The 26491-nt window shown below is 37.6% G+C and overlaps 1 protein-coding gene across 3 annotated transcripts in view; it reads right to left on the bottom strand.

Annotated features, from left to right (window-relative positions):
- Positions 1 to 3621, bottom strand: part of LOC139105521 (dopamine receptor, D1) — a 69615-nt gene extending 65994 nt beyond the window's left edge. The window contains exons 1-2 of one of the 3 annotated variants that reach the window (XM_070661684.1): positions 3330 to 3621; positions 2602 to 2637 (exon numbers count right to left, since the gene is read on the bottom strand). In XM_070661684.1, the coding sequence (XP_070517785.1) occupies positions 2602 to 2637; positions 3330 to 3353 (60 nt within the window). In that variant the 5' untranslated portion in view covers positions 3354 to 3621. Of the gene's footprint in view, positions 1 to 743; positions 2533 to 2601; positions 2638 to 3329 lie in introns of those variants that run through there. The other 2 variants (XM_070661685.1, XM_070661686.1) reach the window with 2 other exon arrangements.
- Positions 3622 to 26491: the final 22870 nt, after the last annotated feature.

Raw genomic sequence — 26491 nt, 5'->3', positions numbered from 1 at the left:
TTAAAATTTCCATCGCCGGCGTTATCTTACGGGTTATTTTTATCCGCGAACTGTTTCACCGGTGAACGAATCGATTTTCTGGCAGGCCCGGCATCAAATTTCGCGATGTTAAAAACGGCAGTGTAATTTGCGGTTGCAATTTGCAGTTCTCACGTAACTCGAGACGCAGCGATGGCCCCTGTCGCACTCTCGGAATGTAAAACCACGAAGCAACTGATGGCACAGGAAAAAATTTTTCTTCGGAGAGAATTTTCGGTGTCACCGCTTAATGACACCATTTTCTTTTTTTTTTTTTTGTTTGACCGCTTGACCGCGGTCAAGAGATCTCGCTCTTTTCCCTTTCTCACTTCCGCTCTTAGAAATAATTCGAGTATATCGTCGCATCGCGGCACGAAACACGTGAAATTTTATTGCCGATTTTCCTCACACCACTGCGTAATACTCGCGTAATCGTGAATTTGCACTCGAGAGTATAATCCCTATTTAACTCTCCGTTTTCTCTACAGTCAAATTCTTTACGTAGATAGGGAAAGTTATACAGGACGGGACAAGAAGGTAAAAATAAAGATTTGCTCATGCTTTTCCGTGCTAAAACGAAATGAAGAAGTAACGTAAAAGAAAATCAAAAAAAAAATATATATAAAATAAAAAAATTAAAAATAAAAAAAATTAGCAAATAATAAAAAAAAAAAATTGCCGGACACTCATCATGCACAGGGATTATCATTTGAGTGTATATTCACGATTATTGGCGGTCGTCCTGTTAACGACGGGATGGTAGTGGTAGTGTCTGGGTACATCGTCGCTCACCTGGGGTAGAATCATGACGTGCGGCAGCTGGCGCGCCTCGCCGCGCACTGACTCTCCCTTACGCCCCCGAGACCGAACGGCGCGTTCTCCACGGCGCGCGCCCCCGACCTAATCCACCCCCGGCAACCCTCTCAGCATCCTCCACCTCTTGTACGACTTACCCTCCGCGCTATACTCTTTCTCTTTCGACCGGAGTTAGAAATGAAAAAGGCCTTCTTATTTTCCGCGAAGGTGAAACTGCTACGAAACGTTGGCCGAGACATAATGCGCCGGTCACTCCGCGCGAAAAAAAAAACTACAATTACGGGTCGTTTCCAGATGTTGGCTTGTCAACGGGAGTCGGTTTCAAATAAACCAAGTAATATAAAAGGGTATAAAACCAACGCAAAGCCTGAACTCGTGGGACGCGTACGCCAATGTATTTATTACTAAACTTAACTTTGTAATACTAATTTAAATTTTAAGCAGACTTAATTAAATATATACTGTGATCTGGACAATCCTAATTTTCGGCCTTCGGTGAGAAGAGAAAGAAAAAAAACCTACTCTTTTTTTACACAGGGAATAATCGCGTGATTAATGTAATGATATAAAATGCAAATATTGTTTTTAAACAGAGAACTGAGTTGTGTCATTTTTATCGCGCTATGACGTGAAGAATAACTGACGTGACTAAAAAATAGACTGACGGTACGGTGAAACACATAATTCCGAATTCATTGCGCAACCTCGTAATACGTGCGTGTGCGATCCATCATTTTTTACGAACGATTCTGACGCGGAGAGCCGACGCCATAAAACTAAGGAACGTGTGATCTACCCTGACACACCAGAATTTTTAATACTACTCGCTTGTACACAGTGCACGTACTTCTGAACGATATGATCTTACGTGAGAAATAATGTAACGTTATAGCAAGATGCGTTAAAGGCACAAATCAGGACTAGATTTCGAGAAGCTCGATAACGCATTCGCATCGGAACTAGTAATCTCATCGAAGCGATGTCGCTTGCAAACTGCATTTTAAAGTGCGCGATATAAATCCACGTCTCTAAAGTAAATCGCCGATATGTCACCCCAACTCTTATCCTATGCAAAAAGCGAAAATTACGAGGGATGCGCGACGTCTACGCGCCGATAGATTGATAGACATTTTTTCGTGTGGTATAAAAAGTTAATATATACTTTTAGTAATTATAAATAAATAAAAAAAAATATTCGTAAGCTCATAAACGTATGTTCATAAATAAAATTTGTTTTCGCGAGTTAAATTCCATCGAATAAATATCTACTAATGTGCTAAAGTAAAACAAATGTTAAATACTGTTTATACCCGATTTTTGTTCGGCGCGATTATGTGTCTATGTCGAGTAAACACAATGAAATATTTCCGGAGCAGTCAATACGCGCTGTTAAAGGGTACCGAGCCAGAACATGTAACGAGAAAAATCGGTGAACGAAAAGAAATTTCGCCTACGAACTCTCAACGAGATTTTCCAATCTTCGGGAACCTAGCACGAGTGTTTTTCCGTGTTACACTTTTCACGCTCCAAATCGTACTGAGTCGCGTGTACCTTTCGTACCGTTCGTTCCCGTTGATGAAATGCTCGCTTTTCCTTGAGTCTTGCCAAGTGTACGCGACATTTCACATTTTAGCCGAGCAAAACATGGTTTTCGAGAAACCATGGTGGATGACGACTCGATATATTGTCCGAAAAGTTTTTTTTTTAATAAATAAAAACTTAAAATAAATTAAAAAATTTAATTACGAAATAAAACATGCGACTCACCGATCGATGCGCAGCAGCAGAGTTTTGCAGTTGATTCTGTAACATAAAAATAATAATATTAATGTAGACATGTTAAAAATTTTTTGCACGTTTAAAAAAAAAAATTATACGCGTTTTTATTAATTTTTTCAAATAAATAATTAAAAATAAATATCTATTATTGAAACAACTACCCGGGTGGAAATTGATTCCCACCGTTACCTAATAATTAGCTCGTGGCTGTCTAGCAAAACTACTAAATAATTATTGCTAGGTAAATAACGAGCTAGAAAAGCTAAATATTTAAAAGTTTTTCGCCGCGTACTAAATTTACTACGCGTCTTGACCTATCTAACGCGCGCTCGACTGCCCAGACTGTTTGTCGCCGGGCCCGCTGACCGCCGCGGTAGGGTGAGTGCGTGCGTGTGTTTACATCTGGCCGGCAGGTTCTCGCATTCCAAGTTCGCATAGTGGAGGACGCGCGGGCGGCGGGTGGCGAGAACCGGTTTGCCCGGCGAATTCAGCAGTCGAGCGAGCATCGCGTAAAGTCGACACACAACAATAAACAAGCACGCGGTAAAAAATGTATAGATATCTATTTAGATAAACGGTACACGCCGGACAATGACTAGAAGACCGATACCAGACAGATTTTTTTTTTTTTTTTTTAAATGACAACTGCAAAATTAGATTAGCTAGATAAATTTAATTCGGGTAGCAATTGTATGAAGAGAAAAACTGATTCTTACCATGCGGTTGCTCTGCCGAAGCATGAAGCCTCTCCAAGGCCTGCTCCTCCTCTCAGTGGGAGTGACGAGTCATCCTTCCGCGCACTATGGACACACGCGAACGCGCCTGAATTAATTATATTCGCGAGAATTAATTATTTATTGAACACTATCGCGCGTAAATGTACGGCACTCCCGTTAAGTTGAGACAAATCGTACAAATAATAAAACGCGAGACTTTGTGCGGCAATCGTAAAAAAAACCCGACGAACCACCGGTGGTTCGTTTATAAAATATCGGCGACGACGACGACGACGACGACGACGACACGTGTACTGGTCATCTCAATCCTTTTCTGAAACAGAAAACGAAAACTTTTGATTAGTTGGGTCAATTAACAACTCGCAATCAGTAAAATTATATTATTTTTTCAACTGATGACTGATCATACTCAGCTTAATAAATGAAGGTTTAGTGATAACGACAACGTGACAAAAATATTACATCAAGTCAATGAAAACAGGTTTACAAGTTAAAAGAAACTTTAATTCGTTAGTCGTCATAATGGCTAAAGTTTTGTATGCCACTTGAAGAGGAATGACGTAAAATACGAATGAAATAAATGACGAGGTGCTCATACAATGAATATAAATTATTCACATTCATTTCGACGTGTATCATTATAAATTTTTATATAAATGTATAAATAAAATTATTTAATAATTTAACTAACCTACTTGTAGAATAAATGTATTCTCACATTAATATCCCTTTTAATAAAATATATTAAAAATTATTTCAGTACGTTAAACATTTTAATTTAACTGGCACACGTGTCAATGTAATTATAAGATAATTTAAACATTTCAAGTATTGTTCTATTTCACCGCAGCACACAAATATGTACTCGTCAAATTTTACATCATTTTTCTTATTTCAAATAATATGAAATTAAAAAATGTTAATAGATATGTTATAAAAAGATAATATTAAAATACGTTAAAATTACAGAATACGCGCAATAGATTTTTTTTCTCGTGTCAGAATTTTAAATTAAAATTAATTTTAATTAATCCACCGAACAGATAGGTATACTCTACAAAAATGTTATTTAAAAGCCGGGAGACATCGTGCACCGATATCACTTAACAATAATCCGGCAAAAACGTTTGCACGTTTATCTTCTTTACAAAGAAAAAGATTAGCCTGAACCTGTTGCGCGTTCGTAATACATGAACATCGTTATCAACCCGCCAGTTTATTGCGCGGTAAATTAAGAAACGCATTGCAAGTTAATTAATCAAGGCTATAAACTGTGGAGAAATCTCTGCGCCGGTTACCTCGCTCTTCTGGCGAGGAGGCGCAAATATAATAAGACATTGACTAACGATGCGTGATCAAAGGTCGAAACAAGAGATGAAGTTTGCCCACAATACTGACACACTTGCGTGCTACAATGTATAGATTTAATTTTCCCAACAAATGCGCATATCAACCATTCGCATAATATCATTAATTATTAAGTAGTTCTTTTTAAATATTTCTGGAAAACATATGCCGAATTATATTCTTGCGACTCGAGACGTAATATACGACATAAAAAGCTCTATATAAAACGCCCGGAATGCCAACGAAGTTTCGAAGCAATCCTTAACTACTGAAACCGCGGTTCGTAAACCTCAGCACCGCATATTACGAGATTAATTTCACGCCACCTGAGCTTGCTCCGACTTACGCGAGGATAGGATCACTGCGTGAAAAGTGCACGAAAGTACCTATTTCGATCGCGAACATTGCAGCTTCGGTGCTCACGTTTCGTCGCCCGACTACAAGTATGTATGCGGAGCTATCGTGACAAAATAAAGAACGAGTTGACTCACTTCTATTTGTCCGGTCGAACGTTCTGTGCAGGACACTGCGATTCGTGGGACTCCCAGGGCGAGGCGAGTACAGGAACATGATGATCAGCCTCGAGAACCGTTCCTCTCCACGTGGCCGTACTTTCTCAACTGCGCAACGGATCGTTCGCGATCAGGCGATCGATGGAGCGCTGTGATTGGTCGGCGCGCTAGGGTCTTTTCACCCCCTCTCTGACCGTTGCCGAGCGCCGAAAACGTGGCCCGGCGCTGGGTGAGTTGCGGGGTGAGACGTAGGAAAATCGTAGAAAGACCGTCTTTGCCTGGAAATATATTAATGAAATATTAATATTAAACCGAACTTCGAAAAATCACCGGTTGGTTTTAAACGGTAACAATATAATTAATCAACAACTTATTCGAACGTCGCACCAATATATTTATTAAAAATTTTTATTTAAAAATATATCTAGATAAAAAAAAAAAAAAATTATGTAATATATGTAGCAAGAATTTTAAAAGCGATTTAAACGAAAAATAAAGTTACCCGAAGCCCTTGTAATGCTGCAACGTATGCTATTATGTAAAGATATAAAGATTATGGAGCTGTATGTTATAGGCTTAAAATACCTTCCATCGAATTTCTCGCAAAACGTGCGGCGACATACATATACGCGATAAACCAGCGGGATAGGCATTCCTCTCGGCAAAGTAAACCAATGCATATTTTTACCGTAAATAGAGGAATTGAATTTGAACGGGCACGTATTCGAGAGAAAGAGAGTGATGAAAAAGAAAGAGAATGTACACGCGGCCGGCCATATGCGAGACTTATCTACTTACAGTTAAACATGCATAACATTCAGTACGCAGTCTCGTGCATAATTCGCCAAGCTTGGAGTGCAATGGACGTGTCAAGTCGTAGAAAATATAGTAACATTTTTAATTATAACTATAGTCGCCAAACATATTTTTCAGCATAGCTGTTTTCTTATAAATTTTTAAATAATTTATTCATTATTAAAAATAATTTATTATATTATTAAAAAAGCCTGTTTTTATATAAAATACTTATAACGCAAATAATTGTTTAAAATTTGCAATGCACATGTGGAAACATTTATAACTCACATATTCGACAGCTTAAATTTCCGCTTGGAAGATATAAAATTAAGATGTTCTCTAAGATACTATCTGCAAATATGACATAATAAATACGAGCAAAACGCTAAAAGAAAAAGGAAAAGAAGAAAAAAGAAAACTTCTAAAGATCTTAGCTTGGATCGCGTTACACAATAGATAAAGACGGTCTGTCGAGATCTACATAGAATATTTCATTACGTTCAGTCTTCTCTTGTCGCAAAGTGCACATCGGCACGTGAGAATGCTACGTGGAGATCCGGAGTTTGCAGAAACATTGCAGTTTCCTTCTTTACGAGTTTCGCAGTACGAATACCCTTTATTGTTTCAAGAACCGTGCAAACGGCCCTGTAAAAAGCATCGGTCTCATTTCTCTGTGAAGCATCGAAAAGTCACAAGGTGAATTGCGGTGAACCGAAGTCTTAGAGAGGTGGTGACTGAATGTAAAAGCCGCGGGGACAACGTTGTCCCAAAGGAGCCTCTAATACACACTACTGAGAAATCCGTTTTCTGCTTCGTCGTCTGTATAAGCACCTCGAGATGTTTCGGCTGTTTTTCGAGAAAGCTGCCTCGAGGCGAACAAAGATAAACAGCAACGTTAACTCCGACACAGACTTGTCGTCGATTGAGAAGGATATACTCAAACATAGCAAATCAATGTCGCCAATTCCACGTTGCTTTTATGTACGTACACCGTTAATATTGGTTTTACAAATAATTCAAGTAATGTCTGCACAAACTTTCATGACGCCGGATCGAAATAATCTCGAATTTATTAAATTAGAACGACAGTTTTTAGATACGAAATAGTTAATAAAAAGTTATCCGTCGTGAATAATGGCGATGACGGACAGAAGCGAGAATATTCGTAAAAATCCGTAGACAATGGATAAACAGGAAATAATGATAAAATAATAAATTGTAAACTAAACTCTATCGTGGTACAAACATAGAATTTATAAATATTGCTCGGTAAGTCGATGAGAATATTGAAAAGCTAATAATCCTGAATAATTCTTATAATGAAGTTATGCGGCAAAGTTCGAATTTGATCGAGTTAATAAATTTTAAATCGATTTTGTCGTCACTGCAAATATGTTTCCATCTTCGAATTTTTGATATTATTCCTCTCGGGTCAACCACTTTTTTTTCTTTTTTTTTTTTATATTACTACGCACAGGCAATTGAAAAAAAATTGATGCAATCGCATATTGTCCGTTTCTGTGGCTCAGATAATTAAATATCGGTAGAATTCAACGTGACTCGTAAATTGGATCAATTTTCATCCGTCCGTACATTGAAACTTCCTTGATAACGTAATTATGACTGTAATGAATGATCTCATATATTACGGACTAAAAATACACCATGCCGAACGTGCAATGTATTCGGAAGTTCTCGGATTTCTCAGGACATATTTTGCGTAAGCAGAAAAAGTTCTCGTTTTAGAAAAGAATTGATTGGAATTTATAATGTTCGCAGCGTTATAATTCACATTCTGATTTCAATTATATACATATAGAAGAAAAAAAAAAATATATCCAACGTTGTAATCGCGCCACGGCCGAGCACGGTTATCCCTTTTTATAATATTTCTTTTCTAGTACACGGTTATTAAACGAATCTAGCGTGAATTGAGTCTTCAAAGTTATCCCGATCTTTTACCTTGACAATACATCAATAAACGCGCCGTGAACATAGGCTCGAAAAAGCTGCATCGTGTTTCTCCGTTTAATGCACCTGCGACCTTAATTACCCTGTTACACGGTACTCATCGTTCGAGAAACATGCTTTGTCACCCGTTTACCTCGTATAAAGCTAAGCCCTACTATATCTGTCGTGTCGATGAAACTATTGGCCCACGTGATACTGCTTGTAATCTGCCGTAGGGTTTCTAATCGATATGAAATTAAAACGTCGTTTGTCGGTCGGCTCTCTTTCTCTCCGTCTCTCTCTTTCTATCTCATCCAATATTTACCCCAAATAGATTAATCACCAAATCGAATAGAGAAACGTTATTTTTACAGAAATGGCGTCTTGATTATCTTCAACTTACAACGGTAATTACAAATATCGACGACTGCTGATAATTTTCAGACAAAAATTATCTTAATATTCAAAGTATTAGTCTTTATTCGTAATACTTTAAATTTCACAAAATTAAACATAAATACAATAATTATGCATCCATAATCAAATATCTCTCGAGGAGCTTTTCTGATAAAGCTTTTCTGACAACGCGTCGATTTTACTCGGTTATCTACAAGAAAATGTGCGCGAGCCAGTAACAGGGTGCATAATAATCTAGTTGCCCAACGACAGCGTATAGAAAGTCGAATATAATTAACGGCGTTATTGCCCAAAGCAAGTATGCGGGATGCGCATGTATATCGATATACGAAGCGATGGGATTGCACGCGATCTCGCTTATGATCCACAGCATGGCTTTACTAATCGATAGCAAATTAAAACGCCGCTTGTTGGACATGCCATCCCACGTATTGCGCGTCCTCACTCTGCTACGCCGCATTACGCATTAAGCGGTCAACGAGAGCCCTCGCTTTCGGCTGCATAATCTGCTTATGCGCCCGAAACTTGCGGAACCCGATATACCGAACGTTCGGCCTAGCCTCGTTCTACCCGGAGTTGTTTCCCTTTGGCAAATTCTCCCTTTAATCGGCCAAAATGTCGAGAAACAATTTCTTATTACGCTGATCGGTGAGATAAAGGTTTATCTCCAGCGCGATCGAACGCACGAAGGAAAAAGATTATTACTTTCGTGTTAGCCGGATCAAGACTTTTATCAAAAACATTTCGATGATAGACGTACGCGGCGAAAACACACACAAAAAAAAAAAAAAAAAAAGAAATATATACGAAACACGTAATAAAGCAGAGACGCTATGATTGACTGACAGAATAATTACAGAGTGATAAGTGGCGTGATGGATGAACTAAGGAAGGAGAAAGATTCTAAATCGATGCTAAGCCTATATTCGCATTTTCTCCATGTTCCGCGCAAAGTTGCATTCTCACGTATGCATAGCCACGCGAGCAGCCATCACTTTAGTATGGGATAATATGCAATTTCGTCGGAATCGAATATGCGATGGATTCGACATGCTGAATGGCGGATGAATGCACGTATTAACGAGCAAATTAGCTTGTCATGTGTATTTGACTTGTGTAAAACGTACTTAGAAGTAAGAGTGTGGGCAGCTGGGTTTAACGAAGTATCGAAGCAATTACCGAACGTGTCATAAAGGCGCATTACAAAGTTACAATCTCAAATTGATTGTCGATTGCGCTTTAGAAAACAGATATGTTATAATAAAATACAATAAATTAACAAACAGCAGTAAAAAAAAAAAAAAAAAAAATTAAAACATTAAACGATATATCAACGAAGAGACGTTAGATAATCAATTATACGCGGAGACGTCCAATTAGTCGAACAAATATGTGTGTCAGATCCTTAATTGAGTTTACGTACCTATCCTAACGTTTCTCAGCCATGTCGATCGCGTTAGTATTACACTGGAAAATTAATAAGCAGCAGCGAGTAATCAAGCCGGCAGGGTTGTAACGTAAGCAAATTTGCCTTTTCAAGGATAATTGCCGATCAAGTAAATCAAATTTAAGGAGCGACGAGAAGAGGATGTAAGAGCAAGTGCTAAAAAAAAGTGGGAGAGATAATTAACTGTATGTACATATCGTAATCGAACTAGAGATTACCGGTGTAGTTTCGAAAGAATTTATTTATTATACGGAAGAATTGTAACGACGGAAGGAGCTGTGCGGGAGGATGCGACCCAGCGTATGGTTAGATCTCTAGAAAGAGAAAGATAAAAGCAAAGAAGAGAAAAGCAGAGAACGGTCGAACCATGATATCTGGGACAAGTTTGTGTATCCACAAGCATTACTGAATTCAACCTGGCTTAAGCACCTAGGTGGGCGGGTAATCGTATTTGTCGAGTCGCGAATGCTGCACCGGGACTGACACGGAGTTAGCTCGATGGCAGTAACAGCGGTAGCATCAGCATCATGACCGTCATCCCTGCCACTATAACAGACATTAACGAGCGAGCGCAAGAATGTCCCGCGGGATAATTTTATCGATGCGTTTGCTAACGTTTGTCCATAATCGTAAAATAGGAGGATTGACCAGGGCAAGCTATTGTTGTCTGCGACGTGACAGCCCGGCGACCAAAGTGGCTTTAAAGCCGAAAATCCTTCGATTTTATTCACACCATTACGCTTTTTATTCCTAGTAAATTCTCACGCAGTCTCTCGCAACAAAATCTTTATCGGACATACTGGATAAAAAGTGAAATAAGAGCTATCTTTAGATAGAAATCCTATCGAAAAGTTCACGTTTTTTATTAATATCAGAATAAGGTAAATATTGATATCAAGAATTATTGTCAGTTACGTCGATAGCCTACGTAATATCATACTAGCTCGATGCAATTTCTATTTTGATTTTGATATCAATACATACGTATTTATATCTGTGATATTAAAACATTTAATTTCTTTTATAAATTATAGACATCGATCAAATTGATCAAAAGTTTGAAAAAATTTTTAATATGCATATTAAAAAAGATGCATATCGTGAATCACATGTATGACCACACATAGTCTTTCAAAATTATTAAATTTCTCCTTTATTCCACAGCTTATTTCAAAATCCTCTTTACTGTTTGTAGCTAATAACTAATTTGCAAGCTGGAAAGCTCATTACAGCCATTTCGTACTTTCATTGTGCTAAAGTGCAAAGAAGCGCTAAACAATTACGCAATTTCGTTGCAACTTGCAATTATCTTATTACATTTATAATGTACCTTACTTAACAAAGAGGTTGCTTTTGGTAATTTTCGTAGAAAATAGCTATTATATATTTCATACACGTGTAGGATTTATCTCGATTAATGTTTTTATTAAGATACAACTTTTATTCGTCTCCGATTGACGTCTTTTGACTTCTCGCTCCTTGTGAAAAATTGAGGTAACCGGATAAACGTAACAGGAGGGAAAGAAAAATGTTCGACCTATCCGCACGGTCATGTCGTTAAGACGACTTTTCCTTAGAAAAAGCGCGTTTCATGACAATAGCTTTAGCACGAGCTCAGTCGCGAGTAATGCCGCACCATCGCTAGTTACCGGAAAAACTTTTAAATTGTTAAAGCTTCTTTTACTTAACGTTCAACTCAGTATCTGTTACGATCCACGCGTACGCTCTGTGTTACGAAATGGAAAGAACGAAAGAACGTTGCTTCGAGCGATCCGCTTAGTACACTGATAAAGACGCAAATAACAATGCAAAAGAATTTTAAAGACGTTGAAAACGAGCAGTCGACGTATAATTTACTTTTTTTTTTTTCTTTTTCTTTTTTTTTTCAACTCCACATTTCTAGTTCGCTGCATGACAGTGATAATGCAATCAACGTATAATCGAATTACTAATCAAAGTGTTAATCAGAACGCTCATGAAGCGACCAAATTTCAGTATATTCAAGTGATATGATTTCGCTGGACAGTGGCAGGGATCAGACATGTATTCAGCGTTACCGTACGCGGAATAACTTTTTTAATAGCGCCGCGTAAACTACATTACACGACGACGAGGAAAAATTGATTCTGTTTTTCGAGACGGTAAGCCTGGATTAATGATCAGTTCGTAATATTCGTGGTCGCGGCGCCTGAGAAAATTCTACGTCAAATTAAATTGCCGATTCGGGGAACAAAAGCAGTAAATAATTCCGTAAAATAATAAAGAAATAATTCTAATTAATGTCACAACGATATATAATGAAAAATGTATAATTTAATCCTTATTTAAACAGTCGCGTCATACTCTTTCACCCTCAACTTTACATTATTATCAAGAAAATGTGTACTTAATTTTTAATATCTCTTCTTCTTTTTATCTTTTATGATAATTACGCAAGCAAATGTTAGATATAACATTTAATACGCTTTCCGAGTTACGCCGTGCTAAATAAGCACGCCCCCACGCAATCTGCATTGTTAATCCTACAACTAATTACGTTAGAGTACTTTTTCGAAAATTTACAAAATAATGAATGCTAGATAACAGCAGCTGTTCAGTTTCTGCCACAGTCGCGGCAACAACTAAAACCCGCCGTAGAAAAAAAATCCTTTTTAGTAGCTATAATATTAAAAGCAGACGTCCGCAGGATTAAAAAAAAAAAAAAAAAAAAAAAACGTTTAATAAAGTGCTCACGAGTACGATGACTTGGTATATAACGAAACGCTTCTTAATTTTACGCGCGCTTTCTCCAATTAAACCTTAATGTTTTCAAGTAGATCAGTACCTTCTATTTAGCGCTCGCAACTCGATTAAGAAACATTTTGCTTAAAATATAGATGTTATATTTCACCGACATATAATCTTTTTATAAGTGTGAAATATTTATCTAACTTATTCAAATATAAAACTTTGCGGAAGACGTCGTAAAATCCTTTCCTATAAACTGGAGATACGTAGCAAACAGTTGTAAAAAAAGATCGTTACAGCTATAAAAACGTGCTTTAAGACCGGACAAAGTGTGTAATTTTCAACCGAATATATATATATAGATACCTATCCCATCACGAAACTAATTCACATACGAATAAAACGCTCCTGGCCAGTTTCTCTAAAACGCTTCACAGCTTATTAATTTTTATAATATTCCCAATTTTCGCAAATTATACTTGGAAACTAGTTCGGGAACTTTAAATCAACGCGACCAACTTTCGAGACGCTGACTGCGTTTCGTGCCAGACACGACTGATCCTTATTTGTGACAGTGAGATCACGGCAGAGAGGCAGATTCGTTCCTGAAATTACGAAAGTTATGCCGCGAGCTAAGCAGTGAAGGAAAAAGCATAGGGATGCCAGATGCAGTCGAGGACACGAGCTTGAGAATAGTCGATAAGAAGAAGAACGGGAACACGGGTATGCCCGCCTACTCGCGCAAACTTCGGCTCGCTCGCTCGAGGCGGCGTGCAGTTCTCTTCTCCCTCGGGCACCAACCCTCTAATCTCACCCTGGCGGAATTACGGCGATTCTCGATTTTTTTTTCCTCAGCTTCTCGGAGCGTGCACGCTGCGAGAGGCGATAATGCGCGCGACAAAAGTCGCGAGCTGCTGCCCGCCTGATAACGACGCGTCGCAAAATGAATGAGACGAGAAAATGAATCGGATCGTAGATTATATCCGCGGACCTCTCCTTTTCCAGCAAATAAAGAGCACAAGTGTTCGACGCGCGCGAGCCCCGATGAGCAGCGATCGATCTCTCGTCCGAGAATGTGAGACTGCGGAGTTTGCGAATGGATAAAAAACATTTTACAGAAACATTTTGTATTATAAAATAATAAAGTGAGACTAAACGCAGAGTCATAACGCTCTAAATGTCACTGGAATATATTTAAAAACACAACATAATTTTTTAACCGCGTGGGTTTGTAAGGACTTTAAACAGACGTATTTAAAAAATTAATGTTACAAATTATATATTTTTCAGCGGTTTCATTTAGTATTAGCATTATTATATTTTAAATAAAAGAGATATTTTTGCGCGTGCATATACACATGTTTTTTTTTTCCCTCACGCGTGGCATATCATTTTTCAATTAAAAATGCCAAACTTCCCGGGACTCAATCATCTGTCTCGTGTTTGCTAACGGTGCAAGATTCTGGGGCAAGTATCGATTAATAAATCAAGCGGCGCTTCATTTCATGTTGTTACATATTGACGCACGGAATCTGAATCGCAAGAGACCGCTACGACACCTCGTACGACACCCGATAGACTTATTGCGTGTGCAAAGGGCTTTACGTGTGTTAGGGACCAAGAACGTTGATCGAACGGCTGTCACCTGTACGACAAACCGCCGCACCGAAATTCCTGCTTGCGCTAAACGCAGTTCGATTAGATGCTACGACACAATAATGTGCTCTAAATACCGATTTGTCGAAGATACCGAAATCAAAACGCAAATATGCGTACTTGTGTACGCTCCCGATAAGACCGCATAACACATATTTTTCGCATTTAATTGTAAAAAAAAAAAAAAATATTACTGTTTAACTATTTGCTACGTGTGTAAAATATAAAAAAATGTGAGAAATAGCGCATTAATTTCATTAAATATAACGTGAAGCATATAAACATTTTTTTTTCTTTTCTTTTTTTTTTAAACTTAGTTTCTCCTATTCAAACCTCACGTAAACAGAAGGTTGTATGCGTTTCTCTCCCGTGGATGCCCGTGGAATTCTTTATGCGAAATTGCAGGTCATCGTATTGAATATTGAATAACGCTAAACGCATGGAAAGCGTCGGAACAGCTGGCTGCGTTTTGCGCACCGCTTTAAAGCCACTTTAAACGATCTTAAGTTGTCACGCAGTAAGCAGCCATGACTCTTGTAACAAATCCACTCGGCGAAACAAAATAAACGGCGCGAGCATGAGAGAAAACGGACGCGGAGAGGAGTAAACGTTTCTCTAATTACCGGACCGGACGGATCGTAAAAGCCTTTTACTACTGCGAACGAGAGGCTGGCTTACGGTGTGTTCGGAACGTGTCGACCACATTTTTTTTCTTTCTTTTTTTTTTTACCACGTTACAAGGATTCTCATTAGAACGAGCTCGCGGGAGGTCTCGGGGCGGGGAATTAAGAAAGGGATGAAGGGTTTAATCAGACCCTTGCCGGATTCCTTCGGGTACCGTTAAGAAACTCTCGTCAAATTCTTAGCACATTTAGTTTGTCACCTTGCTGTTCCGACGTATAAATAACCGGATCGCAAGTGTCACGCGCATTTGTGTGAATGATTGCACGATCGTGCCGTAATAAATGTCGCCGGTTTCTCTCGCGGCACCGTTCTCTCAGATTTCCATTCTACTGTTCGCCTATTCGCGATTTTACTTGAAGCGATATTTAGGCAATCGTTGGAGGAGGGAGAAAATTGCAGAATAATAACAATATCGCGAGTCTGTAATATTTTTTATATAAAAAATGCCAGTCGAACGGTGTCGCGACTTCTATCTTCCCCTCCCCCCGACGCGTCGAAATTAACGCTCGTACGTTAAAAGAAGCGGAGGGTAGGAAAGCCCCATGAAAGTGTACTTTGCATTCTGCGATCCGATAATAACTCACTCGAAGATCTCGACCACGACCAAGGCAATAGTTACAGGCCTGTGATAGTCGGGCGATATTTCTCCCGGGCGGATACTTGGAGCGTCTGGCTCGTGGCAGCCGGCGCGGCGGTGGTTGGAATGTCGGATAAAAGCGACCGGGCGCGGCTGTCACGGCAAGAGATGTCCCGGGGAGGGTGCCGAGGGAGGAAAGGGACGGCGGGGGAAAGGTGGATGTAGTCTCTGCCCTCTCGTCACCTCACAGCCGACTAGTTTTTCGTTAGCTCGTCGTCCCGTGAAATCTGTCACATCCCGCCTGTAGCCTATAGCGGGATGGGACGCGGTCGGACGATGAAGTATCCCTATCGCCCTAGGCGCACGTGTACATGCACGCGTCGACGCGCGCCGGTGTTTACTCGCGCACATATACGCCCGGCACGCGTACATGTATAACCCGTGCATACGTGCAAATGCACGCGCACACGTGTACACGTGTGCATATATAATGCACCGACGTTTATATATCGGGTGTGCGCTTTGACAAGCGCACCGTTCGAACGCAGTCATTCACCGACCGCAAACGTTCTCGATTGGCCCTGCTCGCCGACCGAACCGCCGCCTTGATTCGGAACGAGGTTGCCAATACCGGCTTATAATGCCGCCAGCAGTGGGCAGGTAGACAGCCCAGGTAAACCCTGAATACGCGAGATGGCCTCGTAATAACGCGCACTCCTGAGGAAGAGATGGTATACAGGAAATATGCGCGGTATGAATGGTACGAGCTAAATCGCCCGCGGCGAAAATGAAAACGTTCCGCTCGGTCACGATTGCCGTCGAGTACGGCGTGTTCGATTAATCAACTCCTCATTTCGGCCGGACGTGTACTTCGAACGATTCTCTTAGCCGGAACGTCAGCAGATGACGTTGTTTGTCTAGCCAACATGGATTTAACTCGCTAGGATAAACTTGGCGGAAACAAAAAAAAAAAGAAAAAACTCGAACACACTTCGGATGCCACGGGATCAGGATTTATACGGCTGCCAGTTCTCCGCGACATAATCTCGAAATGTGTTGCATAAACACGAGTTTTCAGAAAAACTATGATATAAAGTAACCGTGAGGTAAGCAAAACACGTATCTCGGTGTTGTCGCAAGAGAGAATAAATATTAATAGCAAAACGCAAGTCTTCTTGAGGCAAAATGAAATTTAATTATATCTCACACAGTTTCATTAAGCCAAAATAAAATGTAGAAAATTTTTAGAAATAATTATTTTTTTTTATTAACGTTGAAAGTGCTTGCGATAAAATTAGTTGCCAATCTTTAAGCTCGTGTTTACGCCGCGCACACATTTACGAACGCATCGCTACGAAACGTGCGATATTATAACGTTACCCGTACAGTTGGTCGGTTTTTACCTCAGATGTGATTACTTCTAAACTGGGTTATCTACATCATATTAACACTTGGTGGGTAAATATTGAGTATACGAAGGAAACCTCGTGGAGAACCACGTTCTCTTTTCAGGGGACAGTTGTACATAGAGCATGTATATCCGCGTACATAAGAGGTGAATAAACTCGCTCCGCCGTCTTGCGAAAGGAAGACAAAAGGAATTATCAGAAATTGTTGAGCAAATATATGCTTAAATTAGAAGCAATTAAACTATCACGGATGTTAAACTACGCGGAGATGCGCGATTAAACGACACATCGCGCGTGGAAATTCTCGACGAAGCGTAATCTCGGCGTGAAAACGTGAAGCAAGGAAGGAAGACTACACCCTCTCGGGATTAAGACGTCAAAAGGAAGAAATTTGCCGACGTTTCGCGACGACATCGGCGGATGTTTCGCAATACGATATCGTATCTCCATTTGAATAATATTGTCACGTATGTCGCTTATTCATCATCAATGTAGAATGAAGAAATAGGATGGAAAAACGTAGGAAAAACAACCTTGGATCGTAATACGTTTGAATTTCTTCGCCAATTTTTTGCGTTCCCCGCCGTAAAGTGAGTCGTTTCGCTGAACAATGGTGTAACTCATGTTTCCTCGTTTGAGGAAACAGAAGAGAAATTCAACAAAGCATCCAACATAATTTCCAGCTGACTTATTTGAGTAATCTTTTATGACAAACAAGCCTTGTCGTCGTATTACGCGCAGAATAGATTTTTCTCAACGAAAATGTGTGAGAAATTAAATATAAAATATATATATATATATATTTTTTTTTTCTTTTTTTCAATTAGCGCAAAAGTCAGCATTCGAACGGTGACACGGAACGGAGAATACGAGATATTCGACGCACTTGCGTGCAAAGGAATAGAAGTGATTGCGTCACGTACTAAAGGTATCGACAGGTGTATCATTTTGCAAGTTTGTATCGACAAACACGAGTTGCGCTTTCTCGGCACTGGTTACGCCGATATTCCTCTGCTGCTCCTTGTATATTTATGTATGTCGCATTATGCGCACCGACGTAAAAGTATTAGTAAACATGATGCAAATGTGTGGGTTATGGGGTGACGGAATAACGTTAGTATGGGGTTGCCTGGGAGGGGCGGTTTAGACCCTATCGATCAGAAGCCTCATCCATATAACGTGCCCCTTGCTTCGTTTTGCAACCTATTTCTGCAGATCTCGGACAAGAGAAAGAGAAAAAGAGAGTAAAAGAGAGAGACGCTTAAATCTTTTTAATTATAAAACGCGTTGAAAATTAAATATGCATAAATTGCCATTAAAACGAGCGATAGTTTATGCGTACTTTCACGCGTCGAAAGCCGAGACAACAAGTAATACTTTTGCTTCCAGTGATTAATGCATTGGAGGAAAAAATCTCATTGCCAAGAATACGTCCGTTGTTATCATTGAAATTTATCCCTCTCATCTCTTTAATTCAACGCGATAGATTTCTTAAAATAAAGCGTTAGGGACGACTTTTCCGATCATTTATCACTGAACTTCGAGACCTTTGATTTTCAGCGCTTTTGCGATTTTTCCACAATCTACCCGTGGAGGAAGAAATTTAGTCGACAGAAAACATGTATATCTAAACTCCAGAATACTGCGGAAATAACACAGCCATCTTATTTATGCATACTGTGCATACATGTCCAAGAAATATATATGGCCAAGCAAGTGCACCGACTGGACTAGTATAATAGACATTGTACGATAGCATATTGTTACGAATGGATTGTTATCGCTGAATATTTCAGCGCAGCGCACTGAAAAATTTACATTCAAGCAAAAATACGATGATATTACTTTACAAAACGTCGACGTTACATATTTTCAGTTTTTACAAACTTTTAGAATTGAAGAAACTCAAAGCTTGTATTAACAACTTGCTTGTGTTACAAAATATAAATTTTTACAAAAAAAAAAAAAAAAAAAAAATTAATTAATAAAATAAAATAACTCCATTAAATTTAACGACTTTATATAATTAAAATAGAGATATAAGTCTTTTATTTTTATGACGTTAAAAACATCCAAAACTTTTCAATTTACGTTAACGATGCAATCACTCGCGATGTTTAAGGAGTTAAGTTTGAATGATTGTTTTCCTTGATAAATTGGATGTTCAGCAAAACGGTCGACGGCTTTTAAAGCTCAAAGTACAGCACGCGCAGATATCCTAAACCTTCTGAAATAATTCCTACATACTTTCATGCAATTTATTTAAACAGTTTCTTGATTAATCAAATGCCAACAAGACCCTTTCATTTACTTATGCGCACTGTCAGTAAACCAATTAATTTACGCCTCTGTAGCTATACGTTTACTTAATTGATCAAAGTTTAACACAGACGCACGCGCAGCGTACTTACGTACGTATGTACCACCGCGTGATATCATATAACATTGAGTAATATTACAAAATAAAAAAGCGCCACATATGTATAACATTAATCATTCGTTAATCCCAGAAAAATTTATAAGTTAGTTAGAGATATTTTCACTGTAAAATATAACTCAAAAACACGTGAAATAAAATGTGCAATTTATATAAAAAATCGAAACTCGAAGAGGTAAAAGTAAGACATATATCAGCTGTGACATCTTAAATATACGAGGGTGAAACGATTCGGATAACTTGGAATAACAAGTGGGTGCTATCAATCGCGGGAGGGGTACGCATTTATTGTCCGCCACGGTCCGTTCGAATAATCAGCGGCATAAAAAGGATGAAAGTAAAGTACACCGTCCCGATGCGCTAACTTACGGCGTGCTTTGATTAATATTTATATGTACATAGGCGGGGCCGTGCGTCCTTAACGGTAACAAAGACCCCGGCAACATTTACTGCAACCGGTATCTATACATAACTAAAAAATCAATATTATCTGTGCGTTTCTCTCTGTATGGCGTACTTAACTTACGGCCGCGGTTTTTAAAAATATTCACCCTTGCTTTTCTTTAAAGCGAATTCCGCAGCTGACTCGCGCGCACGTAAAATTGAGATCACGCGCGATATATCTTGGCGTTATACGTAGCGACGAAACAAACTCGCTCCAAGGGCCAATGCAATGATGGATGATGAAAAATCTGCCTGTGCGTTTGCAAAATTCAACATTTCCTATATTTTATATATAGGTCGGCTTAAGGATTCCGTTGCAGATAGCAAAGGGAGTGAAAACAAAATTGCATTATGCCTATCTCGATAGTAATTGCCTTTATAATTTTTTAATAAAAAAAAAAAAAACTACTCCGGTAAAGTATAATACTTTAAACAAATATTCAGTATTAGTATTAGTGCTGACGTTAATTGAAAATATTTAATTATATTGTATCGAGAATAAAATTTTTTTACAATTAAAACATTTTCGTTATCATCACGAAAATAAATCTAGTTCACGCACACGGCGCAAAAATAGTAATTATAGAATATTTTCGAGGAGTTTGTAATTGAACAATATTTAAAAGTGCTGAATGCCATCCGTTCTAGCTCTCAAATAGTTTCACCGTGTGCGAATCGTTTGACAGAACTTGGAATCGCTATTACCGGACTATCACCTATTTTCCTTCGAAAATTTTCGTTTCAGAGATCATTCGGATATTCGGCGAAAAGCACGCACTTCTGCACGGTACCGACTTTTCTACGACAATTCGCTCGTGATTTACACGTTTGCCACCCACGTCGTCGTTCATTCGCGGTTAAATGTGTATGCCGGAGCGTAAATATTCAAAAGTCCGTTGGGCGCGCCGAATACATAACGACGGAATTAATGTCCAGCTCGCGTCGCTCTTCATTTTCACCGGTGAGCTTTTTCGAGCATTTCCAGTGCACTGCATAATGCATTTACGACTACATTTACAAGTTTTTCCGAAAACTTTCTCGGGTAGCTAGTCTCATTTCCTGTATCTCTGTCCATGTTACAAAGTTATGTGTAATGAATACTATGAAGTGTCTTTTCGAAAGAAAAGGAATAATTAAAGATTTATATTAAATCTTCTTACTAAAAATCTTTTAGCAAACGTATATGTTTATATACATATGTGTTTAATATTATTTTGTAACAGCGTCACAAAATAATGGCATCTATTCTTTTATTCTAATATTCTTTTTACTATTCTTAACATCAAAATATCCAGGTGTTTTTAAATATTAAATATTAAAAAAAAAAAGGAAACTAAAATCACAACAGTACGCGTATCTGCATATGTACATTTGTAAAAACAAATTAATAATACGTTTATTAAATATACATCTATTTATTAGTAATTTGCAATTTCGCAAAAATCTGAAATGCAAATTTTAGAGAATAAATAAGCGTAAACTGTTTCTAAAAATATCAAAATAAATTCAATCAATCCTCGCAATGTCGATACGTTATAGAAATAATTTATATGCCAACTAAATTGAATAAAAAAAAATAAAAAAAAATCTATATTTCCATTGCACTAAAAATACAAGATAAATGTGTCATAAGTTTGTAGACAAGTTAAGAACAGCAAAGACGATTAAAATAATACATTTCAAATTCGGCCAAAGATACAGATAAATATTTTTTAACAGTCAGATTTTTATATTAAAATAAAAAAAAATTTTATAATTTTCATAGATTGCAAAAGAAAATATTTGCCTCCTGATTCATCGAAGGACTTGTAATCGAGAGAAACCAAGAAATCGGTGAGATCATCTATCTCTAATAACTGTGTCAATCCTTTTTTCTTAATCCGTCATGCGTAAACATTCGCTTATTTCACAGTAAATTATAAGCACCGCTGATCACTTGTATGCTGCAATTTGTATTCTCCCGTGTTAATCGAATTCGGGTTAACCAAAGCGAGTGCAAGAGATTGCACTTGTTACTCTGCGGATTTAATACCGGGGTAATACACACGTTTATCGAGCGTTCTCGTTCAAGCCGCGAATATTGGGTTTGCTTCATCGAGATACGACTAGATGCGTTACGTTGTTACACGCGATAACAAACGATCTAACGGGATTATTTTCGTATTGCATTGATTAAGCGCTTACAAATTAACATATCAGTATATTGGCCTGACATATAAACCGTTGTCGAGATGCAATGTCAATTGTGCGTTTTGAGCTCGGAACAATTACGTATTAGACGAAAACACCTAAACGTTCAAATCGCTATTTAATATCCTACACGATGTGCATCCGTTAAGTATGTTTAAGATACTTTAATATTTCTCGAGAGGTTCGCTATCGCATATTTGACACATAACAGTTTTCGACAAACTCTCCGCAAATAAATCAGATAAGACTTGTGATGTAGTCGGGGCGTGTTTTAAAGTTTCGCAGAGAAAGTCGTGCACCGCTTCGCTGCTCGATCGTTCAGGCGGAGACGAAAGATAAAGCGACGCCAAGAGTAATGCAATCTTGATCAAATTTCAATGACTTGGAGGTGCCAGAACGTACAATCAAGCCGAGATAACGCGATGGGAAATATAAGAAGTAGTAGCGAGAATAGAAGAAGTATCTCACGAGACGAGGCAATACCTGTAGATAAGTAAGACCATCTTTTCTGCATCATGACGTAATATCAGTCATATCGATAACCTGACGGGTCTTTTTTACCTCTTTTCTATTTAACACACAATAAATGTGTGTGCGTCCGTGTAATCGACAACGTTAAAAATATATAATCGCTCTTAAAAGTATAATTCTCTTAGAATTTATAAATTCTAAAATATAGACAACAAGAGTAATTTTTCTGGCATTTATTTTCCTCATCGAGACATCGTCGCGAGATTTAGAGTGTGCGATTCGACGACGTGAACAGAACACGCAATTGATAGCATGCCAATGGAAAATATTATGCGGGCATACTGTATATGTACAACGGGTGTTGGAAACGCTTTTGTTGGATCGGATATCAAGGACATTTCTCTTGGTACGCACACCGCGGAAATTACAGCGCAGACGTATGCTATGCGAGGCGCGCGGTAATCTCGCGTGAAAAGCAGCTGTAACTAACTAGCGTACCGATCATCACTTCGCGCAAATCTAACGTATGTTCGACGAAGGGATGACAACGGAATCTTCATCTCTTCACGGTACGTAACGTCAATTTAATACGTGAAACGACGAACGTGATCGCGAAATGCACACGAGCCTGAAAATGACTTCCTCTAACCGCTACTAACATCACGACTAGCACGTGCGACATATGGCAGTTCCAACTATCACTGCGCGCGACGAAAACGCTCCAAGTTACTCCTCTATGACTTTCAGAATTTTTATTCCTACTTGGAGATATAAAGTGCCCTGAGCGAGTCGATATCGAATATAAAGATAATATTATTAGAATTATCTTGAGAAATATTTTACTTATTCACGTATAATTGCATGTGTAAGTGCTAAAATACTTAACGTTGTAACTGACATAAATAAATTAATATCGATGGTATTCTGCTAAAATTTTCATATTAGGTACTGTATTTTACTTCTCTACTTTCTAATGTCAAAATTAAAATTGCAACATTTTTTTTTTTTAATTTACAAATACAAGCTTTTCACAAGTAATAATATTCGTCATAGTAATGAAAAATTCTTTTTAGGCCAGTGATTCGTTTTCATCTGTGTGCAAAGCACGGAATTGTAATTTGTATGAGTGCTTTAGTACAAAAGCGCGTGCAGTAACGAAGTGGCAACGGGAAGTTCTTTGAGCTTGTGAAACAGGAAAACGGAAGGGAGTCCAAGGAACAGAGTTCAACATCAGTTTGAGACGACAGAGACATCGAAACGTCAGGATTAATACAAAGCGATGTACGAAGCAACTGTGAAAATTATCTTCGTCACTTAGTATGTATCTTAATTAAAAAAAAAAAAATTTTTTAATATTAAAAAATCATCGATATTTTATTTTCGAGTAGTCGCCGGTTCCGAAGTGAAAACTAACGTGTACTGTTAGGAAAAAGGGAGCTGGCAAAAATACTTATCGTCATATATTGTAATCTCTCTCAAGTAGGTTCGTTCTACTGTTCACTCATCGTCCTGGTTTTATATCAATGACCCGTGACACATATTTGTCCGATGGACGCCTTAATTGGAACAAGCAGGTACGTCCACATTAAATCACTTACACATGCAACGCGGCGACGTTCTTGAATTGAGGTCGGCAAAAATTGTCCCTTCGCGACAATTGTATCGGTTATTTATTGTAATAAGTTCATACAGCGCGTAGTAATTTTCAGGGAATGATTTAATTCCACCCGTGCCGCCTTTGAATTCTATTTGTATCGCAAATACAATTTCTGCACGTGACATGGTTATTAAACACTTTAATAATGTTGTAATAGTAAATTAAAACGCGTTTCGCACGGCAGTGCAAACTTTGTAAAAGGTAAAAAAAATTGTCTGTATGTATGTATGTATGTATGTATGTAAAAAAAAACAGCGAAAATAAATTATTAAAAAAATCTGAATCAATTTACTTAAAACTTCCTTTACGATTCTTACGTACCGATACGAGTTACTGTATTTTATTCACTGAGGTTCTTGTAACTTTAATCTCGATGTAAAGTACAAACAGTATTGCATTTAATGATGCAGTCAGCAAATTATAACGTACTTGTGGAATTTGTTATTTCAACAAAATAACAAATTCTGTAACATTATCCAACGCAAATTCTCAGTTCACACGGATAAATAGGAAGATAAGGAGTCGGCGCTATTCCATTTTCAGCATCCGTAAATTTAATTCCACAGTTATTACAAACCATTTCACCCTTTGTGCTAGAAAATCCCGAGGGATGACAAGGATGCATCCGAGCGCGGAAGCTTATTAATTACATTCGCGAGTGCAGCGACTTGCAACAATTAAACTTTTAGAGTAGGCAAAATTAGGTTATTGTCAGTAATATCGTATTTCTGTGATAAACACAAATTATTCGAAAACTTATCGCATAGCAATTGTAATAATCGCAATAATATATTATATCGTATTCTATGTAATAAACAACTAAAAATTGATTTTACTTTTAGATAACAATTCACGAAAACGTTACGTTCAATTAACGCGTAAATTCAGATTTTATTACTTTTTTTTTTTACCGAACTGCATATATCATAAAATAATTTTTAATTAATAATTTTATAGCTGCAATATGTTCGGATACTATTTTCGAAATGTACTCTGCAATTTAAATTACAGATAACATATCCTTCGAGTATTTTGTGCAATGCAAAATGTAACGATATAATTGCGTAAAACATTTAATATACTACAAAAACTGAACTTGTTGATAAATTAGTATTTGTACGATAAATGAATCATTAAAATTAATTAAGAAATTAAAAAAAATTGTTTTTGTACTAAACTTAAATAAGTTTCTTTTTTTTCACAAGTCTACAAAAAAAAATACTCATATTAAAAATTTTGTACTACTAATCCCAGCTTATCTTGATGCAATTAACTACAATATAATCTATCTCGTCGACTACTATCAACTAAGAAGAATCGTGTGAACAGAGAGCTGATCGCATATGCGAACGCATTTTGTCGAAACGCGCACCTATCCGTGTGAGATTTTTATTTTGATGAAAACATCGCGATTGAATTTTTCATGGTAGCGAATAAAACTTCCATTCAAATCATCGCGAAATAACCTAGATTAAAAGTTCCATCGTGAAAAATCTATTAATTGCAGTAGAATAGATACATAGCACATCGCTTCCCGCGTCTATCAAATTTTGTTACGCTTTAATGGTTGCAATGATAGCAATGCTCTCAATCGTAATAATGAGAAAATAATTGTAAAATAATCTTAAAAAAAAAAAAAAAAAAGTTTTACGATTTTACAGCTGAATTTAGTTCCGAATTTTAAAATAATAAGAAGATTAAATATATTTTCAACGTTTATAGCTATGTAGCTTGCAAAATTAATTTGCATTATAAAAAAGTCGCATAAAAAAATAAAGCTTCGTAACACGGTATGCTCATAGGAACGAATGAAAATGTTTCTGCGGTTAGTATTACACACACTTATGTAATTTAATTTACGCATATTCGTGCACAGTGTAGAAGCTACGGTATGACTATTACCGTTGTCTCGATTACACCGAAACCGCATGGAATGATTCTGAGAAATTACGCAAGAACAAAAGTACTGTGCGATAATCTTTATACGAGTAAAGTCCCACAAAATATACGATTTAAACGCTCAACGGTAAAACCCAGAATGCTACATTTGTAGGTATTCATTCAGAAAAGAATCAGTTTTCATGATGATAATGAAGTAAATATAAATATAAAACAGATATTTTTTATGTTGTCTTATTTCATTTAAAAATGCAAAATCAGCAACATAATTTTGTGTTTAAAAAATAGGCAGCTATTTAATTATTTTTCTATACGAATAATATTGCACACTATCGTCACTAATAAATTTTTTTCAAAAGTAAAATGTAAATAATAATGTGATGCGATATCTGCATGAAGAATTCAAAATTCGGCGTGATACGAGCCAAAAAAGAAAAAAAAAAGAAATAAATACGCAAATGAGAAAAACTGGGGAAAACTAGTTAGATTAAAATTAAAATTCAAATTAAAGAAGTTGCA

The sequence above is a fragment of the Cardiocondyla obscurior genome, linkage group LG09 (genome assembly GCF_019399895.1).
Source record: "Cardiocondyla obscurior isolate alpha-2009 linkage group LG09, Cobs3.1, whole genome shotgun sequence".
Lineage (NCBI taxonomy): Eukaryota > Metazoa > Arthropoda > Insecta > Hymenoptera > Formicidae > Cardiocondyla > Cardiocondyla obscurior.
The sequence above is the reverse complement of the archived record's forward strand: the minus strand, read 5'-3'. Positions and strand labels throughout refer to the sequence as shown.